We start from the raw sequence: 20,153 nt of genomic DNA, 5'->3' as shown, positions 1-20,153 counted from the left end.
GACCGTTCAATTTTAAGCTGTTCCTAATCCCCTTCTTAGGTTCTGCTCACAGTGGTCTTTGCTTAGCAGATCCGTGCTCATGTGTAGTAGAACCCTCTGGGGGTGGGGTGGTATGCACTCGCTCAGGCACTGACTGTAGACACTAGAGTACTTGTGCACAGACAGCGAGAGACCAATGAACAGAGAAGAAAAAAACTAAGTATGTCCATACCTTTATCTCTGAGGATCAGTCTGACCTTGCTGTTTGGAGTGCTCCTCTGATCCGTTCACCCACTTTCTCATGCCCAAGATGGCCACTCCGGGAGCGGCTGGAAGCTGCAGATCAGAAAACTCTTATCTTTCTTGCTTCTGCTACAAATTCCACTGGCTGTAAGCCTTTGAGCCTTCTAAATATTCCTTTATATGTAGTTCAGAGTTCTGGGGCTGTCCCCTGAACCTGTTTCATCTGGTATTCTGTGTTAATTGCTGGCGTTGGTCCTCACTGTACTTCTCCGTAATCTGCCATTAAGCCGTGCCTCTGTGATCAACTTTTAAAACACTGGTCGTGGTGGTGGTGGGCCATGGAGTTGGTTCTGACTTACAGCAACCCTGTTTAGGGTTTCCGAGGCTGTAAATCTTTACAGGAGCAGAAAGCCTCATGTTTCTCCACGAAACGGCTGGTAGTTTCGAACTGCTTACTTTGAGGTTAGCAGCCCAACTCATAACCACTCAACCCTGTGGAACATAGTTCTCTGACACCACGACGACAACTAGTTTTCTTTGAAATTATAGCAGTTATGTTGCTATTCCTGTACATAAGTTATATATTCAAACAATATATTTGAATGGAGATATATTTGGATTCTTTAAAAATAAAATTGCTTAGATATTGTCCATGTGACAAATAAACTTTCTGGTTCAGTTTGGCTACTAACACCCCATCCCATCCCTCCCCCCTCAGTTTGTCTTCCCAACCTTTATTAACTTCATGTAAGTCAGCAAGTTGGTTCTGACTCATAGAAACCCAATAAAGGGTTTCCGAGGAACAGTTGGAAGGTTTGAACTGCCGACCTTGTGGTTCACAGTCTAGCACTGATCCTGTAGCACTACACAAGGAGTCCAAGTCAAGATTAGAACACTTTTTTTTAACTGCAGATTTCCAGATTTTTTTTCTAGTGCAACTATGCAATGCTCTTAAATTTGCTGTAGTTGTTTTGATTTTAGATTTAGGATCAGTTTTGTGAGGGTTGGGTTTCCATGTCCCATATAAATAGTGGAGCTTACATACGATGAATGCATATTTATTGGCTGTGATTTTGGATGGTGGCTTTGGCATTACTGGGACCAAAACAAACCCTTGTTGACACTTAACATTGAAGCAGTGTTGGCTGTTTTATCAATAAGACAGCCGTTCTGGGAGTCCTGGTTTGATGCTGTAGGATAAGCACATGACTGCTAACTATAAGGTGCACAGTTCAAACTCACCAGATACTCCTTGGAAATCCTACCATAGGGTCACTATGAATAAAGCTGACTCTACTGTAGCATTTAACAACCACCACCCCATAAAGAATAGATTATCTGAAAGGTCTTTGTTTTGTTTCAAAACTTCTCATTTTATTTTCTTTATAGCTTTATTGTATATAATTGACATACAATATACTGTACATACTTAAAGTGTCCAATTTAATAAGTTTTAACATGTTTATCAGACTGCGAACTACAAAGTCAGCAGTTCGAAACTACCAGCTGTTCCATGGGAGAAATAGTTACAGCCTCAGAAACCCTGTACAGAGTCACTATGAGTCAGAACTGACTCTACAGCACATAACCACCACAACAACATACACACTTGAAACTGTCAACAGAAGCAAGAAAGTGAACAAATCTGTCACCCCTAAAACTTTCCTCATGCCTGTTTGTAATTTCTTCCTGTAAACATACACTTGTCATGTGATCCACCCAGTCTACTTTTAAAGAAATGAGTGTTCATGCCTACACACCTCAAGACTTGTGCAGGAATGTGCAAGAAACTTTATTTTTAGTAGCCCCAAACTAGAATCAACTGAAATGTTCATCAGCAAGTGAACATTTTGGAATAATTCATACCATGGAATACTACTCAGCAATATTAAGATGTTCATCACAACTAGATCAAAAATATGTGTCTGAGCGGGCTTCACAAAGTTTGTAGACAAATGGAATGAAAAGGTAATGGAATTTTCCCTTGAACTTTTTGAAGCTCTCTCAGTATATTTGGATAATTGATAGAAGAGTTTCTTATTCCTCTAAGGCCTTGCTGTCAATGGGCTATATAATCGGTTCTACTACAGGACATATTTCTGTAACTCCATATGATGTGATTGTTGTTAAGTGCCACCGACTTGGTTCTAACTCAAAGTGACCGTGTATAGGATTTCTGAGGAGTAGCTGGCTGGTGAGTTTGCATCAGTGACCTTGTGGTTCGGGGCTTATCGTACAGTACCACAGCAGGACTCCAGGATTAGTAAATTGGAAGTTAGAAATCAAGAATGATAGGAGTAGAACGAAAAAGGAAAGGAGAAGCACTGAGAATAGCTACTACATAAGCACCTTATTTCAAATCTACTTTAACAACATAAAAGCGGTGTTTTTTTTTTTGTTTGTTTTTTTTGAAGGGTTTGGAGCGAGCTAGATCGTAGGCCCAGCATTACTATGCTGCATTGTTTTCTGTACCTTGTTGGATATAATAAATTAAATTTGCTTGTGAAAGTCAGTCGATTGGTTTTCCAGCAAATTGAACCTTTGCCATCCTTGGGAGTGCACTACAACTCCTCTAACTGTACACCTGATGCTGACAAACTTCACACCTTTATCTCTTCAGATGCTGGGAAATACTGTCGCATGTCAACACTGTTGCTGTTAGAATAAATATCTTTTTTAGAAGTCTTCATTTCGATTGGTTTAATTGTTTATTTTTGCTCTGAAATTTCTTCTTAGGCATATCACACCTGAAAAATTTTACGTGGAAGCTTGTGATGATGGCGCAGATGATGTACTTACCATCGACCGGGTATCCACAGAGGTGACCCTCTCAGGTATTTCCTGTCAGATTCTGTGTGTCTGTCTGAGAGAGACTGTCTACGTAAGTTTCAGTCATTGAAAATAGCTCAGAGGGAGGTCACAGTGTAGATCTCTGCTTGCCGCCTCATAAAATTTTACTGACAGGGTTGGCTTTATCGGTGTGTACAACAGTGACAGTAACTGTAAGCTGGAGACGTGATCTTTAGGCAACAATTTACTATGTGTGAGCATTTCAAGCCCTGCTTGCTGCCTTACCTGTACTGACAGGGTTGGCTTTATCGGTATGTACAACAGCGACAGTAACTGTAAGCTCTGAGGTATTTGAGTTCGGTCATTAAATGTGTGTGGCCTTGTAGCAGCTGCTTTTGCCTTGACAGTGATGGTGATCTAATAAATGAAACATAAAATACATGTTGGCTGACTAAAACCTGTAATGTTTCTGAGCAAATGATGTTCCTAAGCTTTATCTGCCCAGTTATATTTTGGTTTTACTTTTCTGGGATATGAAATGCATTGGTTTTCAATTCGGTGGAACACTGATTGCTAAGTAGATTGCTGTGGAATGATTTTGCTAGCAAAGTAGTGTACCATTGTGATAATCACATTCAGAATCTCATATTTCATATATTTACAAATATATTTGAATTCACTGCAGGCAGAGTTCTGTATTTATTGCTTGTTAACTGTAACATTTTCATAACCATAGAGTAGGCATTCAATAACTATCCTTTGAGTGAATACAGTGAAATATGAAAATATATTGCCTGGAATAAAAAAGTGTGAGAGAATGGCTATAAAACTTGTATTTTTTTGGTTGTTTGGTTATTCTGATAAACGCCATATATAGCTTTTATTTGACCAGAGGAAATTAGACCTCTGTTATAGTTTGATAATTTAGCATTTCCCACACGTCTATTACTTGGTGGCTGCCCTCTTCACATAGCTTATTGGTCTTAACCAATGTTAGTACACGTCTCTGAAGTTGAATCACACTCCTTTGCTATGCCACGGTAATGCAACCCCAACCTGAATCCCCTAAGCCCACTGCTGTTGAGTTGATTCAGACTCCTAGCGACTCTGTGGGACCGAGTTAGAACTGTGCTGAGGGTTTCCAAGCCTGGAATCTGTATGGAAACAGCTGGTGCAACTTTGCTGAGGAAGAGCCACTGGTGGGTGGCATCAGCCACCAGCTTTTGGTCAGCAGCTGACTTCTTAACCACTGACGTTCAGTGACATTTTACTCACAGCTAGAGATCAGAGACTCACCTGAATTGACTAACAAGGTAAAGGTCATGAATTACTTGGATGTGAAGAAGATGATCCTAGTAACTACCAATAGACACCTGATTTTCATAACAGTGTTGTTGTTAAGTGCTGTCAAATGCTTTGACCAAGAAGCTTGTGAAGATGAAGTTTCTCAGCCGGCCCTTTTTACCATTAGAAATACAGACTGTGGCCACTAGAGAGAGGGTTAGTTTTTCTTCCATGAAAAGGTGACACACAATCTTAGAAATTATCATAGTTTTATTACCATTACTTACCAGTTAATGCAGATGACAGTACTGTCTGCAAAGCATTTCCATTGATCAGAGTATCTCGGTCTCCTCAAAATTTTTCTGAGATTGTGAATGCACTTCCATTCCCATTTTTCGTGTTACTTAATTATTGTATAACTTAGTTAAGCAAGTTGAATTGATTGAGAGAAGCAGACTGAACTTTAGTTAATGGAGTCTCCTGGGGTGGCACTGTAGGATAAGCTTGAGGACTGCTAACCTTGGTAAGGTTGGTGGTTCAATCCTACCAGTTGCTCCTCAGAAACCCTACACAGGATCACTATGAGTTGGAGCTGATGAGACAGCACTAAAAACAACATTGTTACGAAAAGAACCTCTGGTGGCACAATGGTTCAGCAGTTAGTTCCTAACAGAGGTCAGTGTTTGGAACCCCTTGGACATTCAGCAGAAGACAGGACTTGGTGACCTGCTCCTATAAAGACTGCAGCCTTGGAAACCCTTGCGGGCAGTGCGACTCTGTTCTGTGGGGTCACTCGCTGTGAGTTGGAATTGACTTGATAGCACGGAGCAACAGCAACATTGCTATGAATGCCTCTAAGACCCAGATTTTGGGTTTATAGTAGTGTTTCCTAAGTGCGTTCCAGGATGATGACACGCTGTAACTGAAGAAACATTCTGTCACCGTATACACTTGGGAAACTGGGGATTAAACCATGGGCCGGCTCTTTCACCCAGGGTCTTCTGTTGGGCATTAGGACTCTCTGGGAGAGGGAATAGCAGGAATAGGAGGCAGCCAGATAAGCGAATTGGAGAGACGGCCTCCACTAGAGTATGAGATTTCCTTCTTTGACATATTTGGTGTCAAAAGTGAAAATTCAGGAGACCCCGAAACCCTGAGCTTCAGAGGATAGGTCAGAGAGGTGGATTGAGTGCTGGCCGGAAGAGGAAGCTGTGAACAGGAGCAGTAAAAGGAAGAAAAACGAGTGGGCCATTAGCTGATGTGGAGGGGAATGACCATCCTGAGCTTTTCCAAGTAGCTGCCCATACAGGCAAAAGCTGAGGCTAGAGGTTGGCAGCAAGGCAGTACGGTTCTCCCTTATTCTGTGTCTTCCTGGTAGCCAGGGGCGTCCAGTCCCTGTTCTCACCAAGCCAGCAGCCGGTGGCACTCTCTCCTGCCCATCCTCATCTCTGCCTGCATTTGGGTGCCCGGAACACAATGCCTGCGTCTGAAGGGGTGTGAACCTGCCCAGACTATGCTGAACAAATAGCAAGCAGAATTGCGCTCAAACTTGCGGTCCCAGTCACATCTGCAAGGTGATGAGTGCCTGAGAACACACTAACATACAAACATCAGTGTAATACAAGGACACCACACTGTCTCAGAGAAAAGTTCAGTTTACATGAAGAAAACAAGAGGAGTGCATTAGCCAGGTGACCAAAACACAGAGTCTGAAAATACAGTACCAGAAATGGTATCAGAACTACTTGATAAGGAATTTAAAAGAATGTTACTTAGGTTACTTCAATGGATTGAGAGAAAGATTGAGGAAACCAAGGAGAACACAGAAAAAAAATTGTAAGAAAGTAGGATAACACTATAAGGAACAAACTGACAAAAGAAATGAAAAAATAGGAACCATATAAAAACAACAGAAAGCCAAGATTATTACTAAGAATTCAGAAACAGTACATTAAAGGGCAAAGAAGTAGAATCGAATCAATGAAAAGACTGAATTTGTGAGCATGAAGACAAATTCATCGGCTAGGGGAACAATCAGAAAAAAGGATGAAAAAATCTGAAGAAAGCTTAAGATTATGTGGAATACTAGTAAGAGGAATAATTTACGAGTAATTGGAATTCCAGAACAGAAAGAGACAATAAAAAGCAGAGAAAATTGTTGAGTTGCTAAAAGAAAACTTCTCTAACATCATGAAGCTCAGAAGATACCCATTAAAGAAGTTAAAAGAACTCCAAAACAGAATAGACCCCAAAAGAAAATCACCAAGATGTAATCAAACTGTTCAAAACCAAAGACAGAAAGGAATCCTGAGAGCAGCTTGAGAAAAACAAAAAGTTACTATAAAGGAGAACATAAATAAGACTAAGCGATAAGCTCTGATTTCGTATTAGAAGCCATGCAGGCAAGAAGACAGTAGAATGACATATTTTAAATTCTGAAAGAAAGAACCTGCCAACTGAGAATCATTTACTCAGCAAAATTGTCCATCCAATATGATGTTAAAATTAAGACATTTCCAAGTACACAAATTAAAAGAATTTGCAAACAGCAAAACACCCATACAAAAAATACTAAAGGATGTTCTTTGGATATAGAATCAGCAGCAGCTGACAAAACCTAAGACTAACATCCGTGACTGTATCACCGAGAACTCAACCTTGTTGGGTGCCAGGGAGTCAGTTCCATTCATAAAGTGTATAGGAATCCTGGATGGCACTGTAGGATCAGCGCTGGGCTGTGAACTAGAGTTCATGGGTTCAAACTTACAGCACCAACTTGGAAACCCTATGCAGGGTCTCTGTGATTTGACTCCAACTCAGTGGCACTTAACAATAACAAAGTTTCTGAGGAGTGACTGGTGACTTTGAACCGCTGACCTTGTCATTAGTAATCCTTTGCTTATCTTATAATGCCGCACTAGGGTGCCGTCAGCCCAGACACAGAAGTATTCAAAGTAAAAGAAACCTACAACACTGGAAATAGGGAACCAGAGAGAATCAGTTTCCCTGTTTTCAGTGTTTAAACATTTTGCTGTTGTAAATTTCAGTGTTACAAATTTGTTGTTAGGCGACTTTTCCCTCCTCTTCCTCCTCTTGGCTCTTTGCCTCTGTTTCCCACATTCTTACACATGATTGGGCAAGTCAGCTTTAGACTTGTTCTTTGTTTACATTCTATTAGTTGCATGTTGACATTAAAATCTCATCTCAGGGGTGCCTCAGGGCTGTCCCGGGACTGGCAGCAGCACCCAAGCGGGCCGAGGGACCTCATGTCAGAGATGCCCTAACCAGCGGCTGTGCGTTTCCGGAGCCTGTGCGCCTCCAGACCCGGCCTTAGAGGAAATCAAAGAGAAAATGAAAAACATGAAACACAAAATCTTGGTGCTGTCTGGGAAAGGTGGCGTCGGGAAGAACACGTTCAGTACACACCTCACACATGGCCTGGCAGAGGATGAAAACACACAGATTGCTCTTCTAGACACTGATATATGTGGGCCATAATTCCCAAGATAATATGATTGGAAGGAGAAACAGGTTCACCAGAGTGGCTCGGGCTGGTCTACTGTGTATGTGGACGACCACTTGGGTGTGATGTCGGTGGGTTTCTTGCTCAAAAGCCCCGATGATGCCGTGGTGTGGACTACTTCATCGTGGACACTATGCTTGGGATGTCCGACTAGCACCTCTCGGTCGTCCAGTACCTCTCGGCGGCACGCATTGATGGAGCTGTGATAGTGACCACCCCCCAGGAAGTGTCATTGCAGGATGTCCACAAAGAAATCAGCTTCTGCCACAAGGTGAAGCTTCCCATCAACGGGGTGGTGGAGAACATAAGTGGCTTTGTCTGCAAGTGTGAGAAAGAATCACAGACTTTCCCTCGGACGACTGGAGGCATCAAGCTCATGTGCCAGGCCCTGAAGATACCCCTTCTTGGCAGAGTGCCTCTGGATCCACAAATAGGGAAGAGTTGTGACAAAGGACAATCTTTTATGATGGAAGCCCCAAACTTGCCAGCCACGCTAGCCTACAGAAGTATAATCCAAAAAATCCAAGTGTTTCGTAGTCTGCACCCTTCACACCAGGAGGAGCTCGTCAGCTACTGAAACTCGGAACACGTGAAGGATGCATGCGGGCCGATGGCACTGCTGGGGCTGAGCGGGGGTCATGGGGTTACAGGGACCAGACACAGACGAGACTTGAACTCACTGCCTCAGAGACACTTTACTCATCCAAGTTCTGTACCCTTCCCCTCAGTATATGTTAAGACAGATGTGCGTTTTAAAAATAAAATTTTCTCCTCCAAAAAAAAATAAAACCTCATCTCAGATCTTCGCTTTATTTTCTAGTTCTTTTAGAGGGGGGATAGGTAATTACTTTCTGGCAATAAGCTGAATAAATCCGTTTGAAAATTACCACTAGAAATAGCCTACATTTGACTTGATAAGGATCCTGAGTTTCATAACTTTTGGTGCCAGGTTCTAGACGGGCAGAGGCCTTGGCGTTTAGCCTTCTGTGGGCATTAACATTCTCTTTTGCCAAAGTTGAGATTGGGCACAAATGAAGGGATACTGCCTTCCTAGATCACATCAGATAAATTGATTAATTGAAATAATTATTAAAATGAAACAAAATTTCCATATCTGTTGGCCTTTTTGTCTCAGATTTTTCTTTTTGTTTTCATTTTTTTTTAAGTCAAGAAAGATGTTCCTCCTTCGGCTGTCACAAGACCAATATTTGGTATTTTGGGCACAATCCATCTGGTGGCAGGTAAGACAAAATAAGCAAAGAGGATAAAGGAAAGTGAGTTGACAATATTAGAATGTAAGACAGGTATACTTCATATCATGCTTTACACAGTAACTCTCTAGGTTAAGTCAGACGCTGTTGTAATGTAATAATGCTAAGTTGTAAAGGTAAAAGTCCCTTCTGCCCTATAGCTTACAGTCTACCGAGAGAGGCATGTAAATAGTATGTTCCTGCAGTGCAGTGTAGCTTCTAGGAGAGGTGCACAGGAAAGCTGGGAGGGCGCTTGTGGATACAACATTGAACAGAGCTTGTACTTGTGGTTAAGTGCTGTCTAGTCAGTTCTGACTCACAGCAACCCTGTGGAGGGTTTCTGAGGAGTGGCTGGTGAGCTTGAACCACCAAACTTGCAGTTCAAACCGACTTTGCAGTCCCCAGCCCTGCGTCAGGACTCCTGAACAGAACCTAGGGATTGAGTAAGTGGAAGGGGTCCCCTCTTACTTGCAGAAGTAGGAAGTGGCCAGGACCAGGGTTGGCATATTGTGCATTGTGCTGTATGACTTCTTGACTCCTACCTAGTCCCTCATCCTGTAATGTTGCTGTAAGCACTTACTTACACTTTCCCAGCATACTTCCCTACCATTTAGAATGACCGGTGCAGATGGGACTTTGCTCTGCGGTGATCAGCAAAGGCTGTATGTCTTGGCAGCAGGAGAGAATAAGTGTTCTCTGTTTCTACTTTGCATCTGCTAAGATGACTAATTTGATTATCAACAGTGTTTGCTTCCACCCCTGCCCCCGCCGAGGAAAACTTAAATCTTTCAGTAAATTTTTTTCTGAATAGTGTTTAGTCTTTCTGTTTATAAATACAAGATGCCAAAACAAAAAAGCATTAGTCTTTTACTTATGTAGCACAGCACAGATTTGCTTGGCTAGCCTTTAAAGTTTCAACAGTGAAGACAATTACTTTTGGCTTTAGAGCTGTGTTTTTACATTTATGTGTTTGTCTTTACTGTTTGCAGGTAACTATCTTATTGTCATTACCAAAAAGACAAAAGTAGGTGAATTTTTCAATCATGCAATCTGGAAAGCAACAGATTTTGATATCCTTTCTTATAAGAAGACAATGTTGCACTTAACTGATATTCAGGTAAGAAATGTAAGTAGTTACTAATTGCAGAACCCAAAGAGGTACCATGTAGGGAGAGTAGGACTGGTATTTAAAAGACAGCAGCATTCCACTTGGAGTCCTGGCGTTTTTATTGCTCTTCATTTAAAAAAAAAAAAAATAACACAAATTCCTAAAATACGAAGCCTCATACGGTAAGTATAAACAGAAAGTGCCTGCTCATTACCTAGATTTAACTTCATGTATGACCTGTTTGAAAGAAATAAAATACTAGATACATTTGAAATTCCACTCATCACATTTCATCCCCTCTTTTCTCAGAGAAAAGTATTTTGTTTGTGTATGTTCATGTATATGTTCAGACAGTCTGCCTTTTGCATAATTCCTATACGCACGGATTTCAGTTACACCACCCAGGGCTTAGATAAGTAACTCCAGTCCCTCAACAACACAGTTCAAATTCCAGTTACCACCGTAAATTGTTGTTGTTGTTGTTGTTAAATGCCATCAAGTCGATTCTGACCCATAGCAACCCTGTATTAGGGTTTCCTAGGAGCAGCTGGTGAGCTTGAACTGCCGATGTTGCAGTTCAAATGGCTTTGCGGTCTGGCGAATTAACCCACAGAGCCACAACAGGCAAGGTAAATCCACCAAAGATTAAAGAGCAGCAAGGAAATGAGAGTGATAATGCTGGAAGTGAAAATGGAAATGAATGTAAATAGAATTCTAGGAGAAAGAAGGGAATGTGGGACTGCTGGCCAGGTTGTAAATATGCAGCCAGCGGTTCTAGTAAAGGTGAACTTACAGCACTAAGGAACACAGTGGTGGTGACGGGGAAGGGTGAAGAGGAAGTAATGTCCGCAGAAACTTCACAGTGATGGGACTCAGCATGTTTCAAGACATTGAATACACAAAGGATAAAATGTTGGAAGCTGATCCAAACTTAGAAAGGAGTAGGATGTTTCGCCAAGGCAGGGAAAATGTCTCTGTTGTGTATTGCTAGTTACATGATGTGTAGGAGGCAGCCATTACTGTTCAGACTACTGTTGGTAAAGAGGTTTCCCAAGGAAAATACTTTTGATTCTCAATGTTTCTAATGTCTTAAGCTAGAGTGTACTAATACTGGTTTTACTTGTGTTAAATTTCTCCATACAACTGTAACTTACAGTAATTGTTTTAATGAAAAATTTTAAGATCAGAGGACAATTGTGATTTTTCTGATGCATTATTAAGATAGCTTGTTTCAAGGCCATTGTAATGGGTCTGCCTATTTGTGCTAAGTTGAAAACGGGCTGTATTCATAGTCAAGCAGTATTTATCATTGAGCTGTTGTGAAAAACTGAACATGCGTGGCATTACCCTGTTCTGGTTTTGAAACTTGTTTTGTTAAGTCAACAGATATTTAGAAATTACACCTGTTCAGAGTTTGTTTTCTAAATGAGATTTTATATAACCGGGTTTGCTTTCTAAATTTTTAAGCTATATTTCACTCTCAAGATTGCAAAATGTGTGTTTGTAAAAGAAAAATTACTATACTGAAACATGTAACGTATGCTAAGTACTTTTAAAAACTAAGTAAAACTGTAGGATGTGCTTCTTATATTTTAAAGTTAAAACTTATTTTTATAGCATATATCAATGAAAGATTAAGGATTTATACCAGTTCTCTAAGAGAATCGACATTTTAAGGAAATAAAATTGCTTATTTAATAGCCCAGTAGTATTTACTTGGATAATTTTTTCTTCATTGCTATTTGAGGGTGTTTCGGAAAGTTCATGGAAAAGTGAAATTAAAAGACAATGGAATTTTTCCATGAGCTTTCTGAAGCCTCCTTGGACTTTGTTGTCAGTACATACAGCTAGCTTTAGCATTGCTTATTACAGATGCTTTGTGTGTGCCTTTGATTTAACGGGGCGGGGGGAGACTTGAACCTAAATAAAAAATTTTGTAGTACATGGTAATGACACTACCATACATTAACAATATATTTTTTAAAACAAGTATTAAATACAAATGTCAATTTTGGTATTTATTGGGAACGCTAGTTAAAATGATTATTAGATGTGTCTATAAAGATAAATTGGCTTTTACTGGACATACTTTTTAATCTTAGTCTTAAAGAAAAAGAATTCCATTTTACTTCTATCCAGCCCAAACCAGTGAAGAATGAGGATGACATTCTCTTGCTATCTGTTGTGTTACTAGGTCCCTCATGAACTTAGGTATTTCATTTGTCAAATGGTGATAATTGTGCTAACCTAGCAGGATTGTTGTGAAGATTGAAGATCAAAGAGAATCGATGAAAAACATGAAGCAGATAAGAGGTCATAAACCAGGGTGATAACTCTTCTGCCCTGTAGAGGAAAAATTGTGAGGGATACAAGAGGGAAGGAACCTTACATAATTCAGATAATGAGCCCCTGGCTGCATTGGCAGAACATTTTCCACGTGTGAGGAACTGTGGTAGGACCCGGGCTCATGACTGTGAGTACACTGCCACCTCTAGTCCAGTCCTGTGTCAGTGAGAATTGATGGGGCCACACTGCTACATTCTTACTTTCATTCTTTTCTCATATTAACAGATTTCCTTTCAAGTTTTCCATATATTATGTCTCCCCCTTTATTTACAGTTACAAGATAATAAAACTTTCCTAGCAATGTTAAACCATGTCTTGAATGTGGATGGGTTTTACTTTTCAACAACATATGATTTGACCCATACATTGCAACGGCTGTCCAACACTAGTCCAGAATTCCAAGAAATGAGTCTTTTGGAAAGGGTAAGTTTGCGCTTTGGTTATTTTCATATACTATTTTTTTTTTTAATCCTTAAAAGGCATGTTTCTATTTCATCCATTAAAATTTATATATTGGTTATTCTCAACCCTGGCTATATCAGGTTTATCTGAAAATGTACCATGTGTCATGTACACCACAGATATCATAGTCCCACACTCAGGGCCTCCGAATCAGTTTCTGTTACACAGCCAGGATTGAGACCCTCTGGCCTGGGTATGGAGAAATTCAGTGTAAACACAGTTAGGCAATTCGACAGAGCCCTTCAGAGGTTATTTTTCAGTAGCTCTCAGGTGTCAAATCTTCAGAGCAGCATTGCATTCATTTCTAGTTTCTTAGTTCTCAGTGTCCTAGTACATAGAACATTTCCACTAGCATTATAAAATGAGCATCTTGCTAGTTTTATAACAAGATAGATGATACTCCTTCTGCACTGTGTTTATATTTATATATATTTTTTTACAGTTAGAAAAGCTATAATTTATTGATTACAGAACTTGAAAATTTTTGGTTAAGGGTTTTTTCTTGATTTATTTTTAAGGTGCATCTTTTAAAACCAGGCTTCAAATAATCTCAACATAAAGTTTCTGCTCTTCCAACTCTGAATAATTGCTGTTTTGATTTTTCTTTTTCTTAACAAACCTTGGATGATTTTAGGGTACAGACAGAATAGCTGTCAGTTACCTGTTAGGTTGAACCATGTGATACTGTTTGTAACTGACCATTTTTTACTGATGAAAACGATATTTCGTATAATTCAACCTAAGTCATTATTTTAATTGACTGGCTCTTCAGGGTAAGATTTTGTAATCTAGTCAAATTCTATGTAACATTAATTGCAAGTTTGCCTAAGGAATCAAGAAATTGACTCTTAACAACAAAGAGACTTGTTTTTAAAAGCAGTTGCTGTGTTCTCCATTTCTTTAGCAAACTTCTCTCAGATGTGGGAGACTAATGTCCAAACAGTCACAAAGCAGGATGATCAGTGTATCAGAGATGGGTCCCTAAGTGTGGTGGGATTCCTAAAGGAGGTGGTTTCGCTCTGCCTGGGAGAGCTGTGAGCAGCTTTACAAAGCAAAGAACTTGTGATCTGGCACTTGTCAGTGACTAGGGCTTGTTGGCCATGTGACAGTTGGCGAGCTTAGAGGATTCTAGGCAGGTCTCTGACAGTATTAAGCCAAACTACCAGAGAAGCTGTCATATGTGCTGGGATGGGAAGTTGTCTGCTAATCAAAGAAGTCTGTTAAAATAAGGGTCACGAAAGTGGTACTTGAAGCATACATACTTTTAATATTTTTGATTCAGTGGTCCGTTTTTTCTTTTTTAATTAAGGCCCCATTATTTTGTTGTTGTTATTGTCTAGTTATTTTTTTCTGTGTAAATTAATACCCATACTGTTTTCCAGTTTGGGTCTTTCTAAAGACTCTCATACTTACACAGAAGCAATCTATGTGTCGAATCCTGTAGACTTTTTACTATGTTTCTCTCGTCTTTCACACTTGCCACTCCCACTCCAAATTTAACAGTGTTTTTTCCCAAAGCATTCAGTGTCGTAGACACTGCAATTCCTTTTCAGTGGTATTTCACTGGTGTACAAGATAGCTAAGTTAGGTAATGATGAATAACAACTTGACTGGCACAGCCTGGACTCACACATCTCAGTCTTGGCGCGTGAACCTCTCATCTGGTGATAGCCCAAGTCCAGGAATCATTCCCTGTGAGATTTCCAGCTATGGTGGGCTGAGGAGGTGACTTTACAGAGGAATTGGAGAGGTGTGGTTATGTAGAGACTAGCTGAGGGAGCCTCCACTGTATTTACAGTTTGAAAGTCCCAGTGCCCAGAGGTGAGGTCAGAGTTAAATAGGGCTGCCAGAGGCCAGGACTGGCTAGGGCAGGCGAACACTTTAGAGCATATAGAAGACAAGGCAGTAGAGAGCTCCTGCTTGGCGGCTATGAAGGAATGAAGTGGGAAGGCCAGGACATGAGGTGCGGGAAGCTGCCGTAGTCCTCAGACCAGAGGCAGGTGTGGTTGGAGTAGGCATATAGAAGAAGAGATGGATTTTGAATGGGATTCAGGACTTCAGGGTTAACTAAGTAAGGGAACGAAGACCCTGGAAAGATCCCCAGGTCTGTGTTTGGGGCAGTGCAATGGCCTGAGGCAGTGAACTCAAAGGAGAGAAAGAAGGCGTATGGGAAGATGAGTTCTGTTTGGAGCAGGCCATAGAGATGTAGTCACCAGGCGGAGACATTGATGACTGTATTTTTCTTTCTGGAGATTGACCTGGCAGACAGTAATACTCATGCCTGGGTATTGTGGGTTTGGTTCCAGACCACCGCAAGAAAGTTGATATCATAAAGCAAGTCACATGAGTGTTTTGGTTTGCCAGTGCATAAAAAGTCATGTTTACATGATACTGTATCCCATTAAGTGCATTCACATTATGAAAAACTGTGAAATACTACGAGGATTACCAAAATGTGGCACAGAGACACAAGTGAGCACATGCTTTTGGAAAAATATGGTGCCAGTAGATTGGCTTAATGTAGGCTTGCCATAAACCCTCAGTTTGTGGAAAAAACAAACAGTAAAATGAAGTAATGAAATGAGACATGCCTGTATTTTAATCATTTAAAATTTCTCTCTTAGGCAGATCAGAGGTTTGTGTGGAACGGCCATCTTCTGAGAGAACTTTCTGCTCAGCCAGAGGTGAGGTATAATTCAACAAAATCTCTTTGTTAATTGCAGCCAAGTTTTAATTCAACGCAATACTTGAATGATTACATAATCATCAGGGATTTTGGTAAATAAATCTACTTTCACTTTATTTATGACTTAGAAACTTTGACCAGATATATCCTCCATCATTCTAGGTTGAGGAAGCCTAATTATTTAATCTGCCTTCATAGAAATGTTAGAAAACAATGCATTTGCTTTTCATAAGTCAGACACAGACTTTATCCCAGGGGATGAAGGATGGAGAAATGAGGTGCCAGAGTCAAGTCTCCAGGCTAACTCCAGTCCAGAGCTCTGCATTGGTCTTTCTGTGGGGGGTGTGATTCCTACCAGCCCCGGGGAGAGGAGTCCTGCAGAGACCTCGGCTTCCGCTGCCCATTGCTTCCACTAACTTGGTGTAAGAGTCACAGCTAGGGAAACAGCGTTTTGAACCTAGGCGGTGGTTGGTAGCAAACCTGTATAGGTTTTCTTAGGCTTTAAATATTTTGCGGGAGTAGAAAGCCTTATCTTTCTCCTCCTTGGACTTGGTAGATTTGCTGAATTGCTTTGTTCTCATTTGTTTTGCTTTTTTGGGAAAAGTAGTTTGATCTGCAAACAGTTAGCCTTGGTATGTTTTTTCCCTGGACAAATGAAGCTGTTACCACCAGAGACTGAAAAGGAGGGAGGGAAGCATTCTCCAACTTCACAAAGTTTATTAGTGTCCCCATAGCTGAATTGTCAAACCCAAATAATTGTGATATGTGCTTTAAGTTATTTTAATTAAAAAGATATGTGAGAAATTACTTCTGACAGAAGTTAAAAGTTACCCATAAGCTTGTGGTTGTGTTGCTAAGTGCCATTGAGTCAGTTCCAACCCATAATGCCCCTATTTAGGGTTTCCAAGGAGCAGCTGTTGAGTTTGATCTTGCAGTTCAAATCGACCTGTGGTCAAGCGCTTATCCTATAGGGCCACACCAGGACTCCTACACTCACTACTGGGCTGTTTTGCATGTTACCTCCCCATGTCTAAGTGTACTTTTTATGTGGTACTTATCTTTATTTAGTTGTTTTTTAAAGTATGCTTATTCCTAAAAGTACTGTATTTTTGTTTCAGGTTCACCGGTTTGCTCTTCCTGTGCTTCATGGCTGTATCCTTATATAAGTCTGCGCTTTAGTTTTCTAGCAGCCATTTTTTCAATTTTATTATAAGGCAGCTAAGGAAACAGTATCAGAATTATTATGAGAACAATTTCAGCATGAGTAGAAATTGCTGTTGAAAAGAAAATCAAACTCCCTGATACAATATCTTGAATACTGGTTCTAAAGCACTGTGATCTTTTTAAACACTAATTCTTCAGACTTAATTATCCTCTCTCTGTCCAAGAATTTGGGGGCTCGTGGCTTAAACAGGAGTCCATACTTTATCGTTTGCCTTTGTTAGACTTTAGATGTTGCCTTGTGTCAATAAATCAAACAAGAATAGTTTGAATCTGATTGCTGAAGTGGAAACATTCCTCAGTAAGTAAAACAGGTAGACTCAGAGTGCTCGGCAGCTTGGAGAGGAAGAGGCACAATTAAAAAATGTGCTTGTCATTGGAAATAAGCAAAGGAAAATAAAAACACTTGGATACAAAGAATAGTTGGGGGTGGGGCATCATAGTACAAATGCGAAAATGTACAGTGCTTCTTGAATTGTAGGCTCATTTGACAGAACATAACTTTGTAGTAGACGTCATGATAAAAATAGGTAAGCAGAGTCAGCCGGTTGTTGAGGATGGAGAATAGTGTGATGAGCGCTACAGAGCTGAGGGGCAGCGCTCTAGCAGGTGTCCCCAGGAAGCCGGGTAACACACCAGTGTGTGACGGGCTTTGGGAGGAACATCGGCATTTGAGAATGTTCAACCTGGAAAGATAAATCTGACGTATTAAAGAAATGGAAAGGCTCGCTCAATTCTAAGCATTGAACGAATCCCAGGTTTCCATGTTGTACTTTATTTCCAAAGTTCTTGTGTGTGTGTTTAAGTAGAAAGTATATAAGTGTAGCTTAATTAAATCTTACGTTTCTAATATCTTGTTGTTGTTAAGTGCCATTGAGTCAGTTCCGACCCGTAGTGACCCTGTATAGGGTTTCTGAGGAGCAGCTGGTAAGCTTGAACTGCTGACCTTGTGGCTCATAGTGAACCTCAAGTCTATATATTTCTTCATTATGTTACTAGTTTAGGTAGTGCTTGAAAGGAATTGGGCCAACTGTTTTCTTTCAAATACAGTAGAATGAAAGTTTATTCAAAATGAGATTGTGAATGGGCAAATGATACTAAACTTTTGAATATTTTTTTTCTGGTTGTTTTAGAAATTTACCCATTTGGCTGTGATTTTGTATAGTATACTTTTTTTTTTTTAAACTGTTTTATTATGAATTATGTGATAGTGTGATAGTTTACATGAAAGAACATTTAGTATACTTTCTTGACTAGAAAGATAATTGCATGTTTCACATATGTGCAGAGGGGATCGTGAGTTAAAAGGCCTGAGGCAGCAGCAGGTGTGGAGCAGACACCTGGAGGGGAAAGTGGGAGCTGTGTTCAAAAAAGTAGCTGGGCTCAGATTTAAACAAAACACAGCGCAGAAAACCCAGTTGCTGTTGAGTCATTGGGACTCCTGGCAGCCCCACATATGTTATAGGACTGTGCTCCACAGGGTTTGTCTTTTGGGGAGGGGGGGCAGGAAGTAGAGCACCAGCTCTGTCTTCTGATGCTTCTCTGAGCATCATGAGGCCTCTGAGCAGTCTGCTAGTAGCAGGTGTCCACTGTTTGCAGCACCAAGAAACCCCAGGTCCGTACTATACAGAGCCTGACAGGCCATGGTAAAGACTTTGGCTTTTACTTTTTGATGAGACGCTATTGGGGTTTGAGCAAAGAATTGACACCGTAAGACTAATCACTGAGTTGAAGACAGAAGGCCAGTGGCCAGCAAGGCTCGGCACCACGGACAACTAGGTGGCACTTGTAGTGACCCAGGTGAGGTGAATCAGCTAGGGAGGTGGTAGCAGTGGTGGTGGTTGTTATTACGTGCCGTCAAGTCTGTTCCGACTCAAAGTGATGCTGTGTAGTGTTTCTGAGGAACAGCTGGTGGGTTTGAACTGTGCTAACTTTGTGGTTCACATCTCAGTACTGATCTTGCAGCGCCACACCAGGAATCTGGTAGTAGTGAAACATCAGTGATAGAGGTGAGACATGGCCAAACTTTACATATGTGTTGAAGGCAGACTTAACAAGATTTGCTGGTAAATTGTATGTTGTGTCATGAAAAAGACGACCTCATGGGCCCAGAAACAAATGTTCAGAGGTGTTTGCTGTAGCACTGTTTATGATAGTAAAAGCTAAAATTGGTCCACATGTCCATGGACAGTAGAATGGAGAAATAAATACAGGAGTCCTGGTATTGACACTGTAGGATAAGCAGTGGGCTGCACGGTCAGCTCAAACTGTGAGGTCAGCAGTTCAAATCTACCAGCTGTTTTTCAGAAACCCTATAGAGGGTTGCGGTGAGTCAGAACTGACTCGACAGCATTTCACCACCACCACCACAACATAGTCATACATGGTGTGGCACTGTAGGATAAGCACTAGCTATGAGTCAGAATGAACTCAGTGGTACTTACCAACAATAACGTAGTCATACAGAAGGAGCCCTGAATTAAATATTGGGCTGCTTACCAAAAGGCCTGTGGTGTGAGCCCACCAGTTGCTCCACGGCAGAAAGCTGTGGCAGTCTGCTTCTGTAAAGGCCGACAGTTCTGGAAGTCCTCCCAGGCAGTTCTGCTCTATTCTGTCGGGCTACTATGAGTTGGAATTGACCCCGTGGCAGTGGGTTTGGTTTGCGTTCTATTCTTAGAGTGGACTGTTATGTAGCCATAATGGGAAATGAACCACATAAACTTTGGGAGGTGCTGTTACATCACTTTCAACTCACAGTAACCTGTGAACAACAGAACGAAACACTGTTCTGCCCTGCACCATCTTCACAATTGTTTCTGTGCTTGAGCCCATTGCAGCTGTCACTGTGCCATTCCAGTGCAGGTCTTCCTTTTTCTCTTTTTGTTTTTGGCTGACTGTCCACTTTACCAAGCATGGTGTCCCTCCTCAGGGACTGACTGGTCCCTCCTGATAATATGTCTGAAGTATAAGAGATGAAGTCTTGCCATGCTGGCTTCTAAGGAGCATTCTGCCTGTACTTATTCCAACACCATAACTCAGATGCATCAGTTCTTCTGCAGTCTTCCTTATTCAGGTCCAACTTTCACATGAACACGAGGCAGTTGAAAATACCATGGCTTCGGTGAAATCCGCCTTAGTCCTCAGACTGTTGTTATCTTTGCTCTTGAACACTTTAAAGAGGTCTTGCTCAGCAGATTTGCCTAATGCAATACATGTCCTTTGATTTCTTGACTGCTGCTTCTATGAGTGTTAATTGTGGAT

At 40.9% G+C, this 20,153-nt stretch overlaps 1 protein-coding gene across 1 annotated transcript in view; it reads left to right on the top strand.

Annotated features, from left to right (window-relative positions):
- The window catches only part of SACM1L (SAC1 suppressor of actin mutations 1-like (yeast)), an 81,485-nt gene that overhangs the window by 35,309 nt on the left and 26,023 nt on the right, over positions 1–20,153 (top strand). Inside the window, exons 2-7 of the mRNA XM_006868822.1 lie at positions 2,959–3,056; positions 8,986–9,060; positions 10,059–10,186; positions 12,797–12,946; positions 15,610–15,669; positions 16,790–16,823. Of these exons, the coding sequence (XP_006868884.1) occupies positions 2,959–3,056; positions 8,986–9,060; positions 10,059–10,186; positions 12,797–12,946; positions 15,610–15,669; positions 16,790–16,823 (545 nt within the window). The remainder of the gene's footprint in view (positions 1–2,958; positions 3,057–8,985; positions 9,061–10,058; positions 10,187–12,796; positions 12,947–15,609; positions 15,670–16,789; positions 16,824–20,153) is intronic.

Source organism: Chrysochloris asiatica, unplaced genomic scaffold (assembly GCF_000296735.1).
Source record: "Chrysochloris asiatica unplaced genomic scaffold, ChrAsi1.0 scaffold00124, whole genome shotgun sequence".
Lineage (NCBI taxonomy): Eukaryota > Metazoa > Chordata > Mammalia > Afrosoricida > Chrysochloridae > Chrysochloris > Chrysochloris asiatica.
Note: the sequence above shows the minus strand (reverse complement) of the source record. Positions and strands in the feature narration are given on the sequence as shown.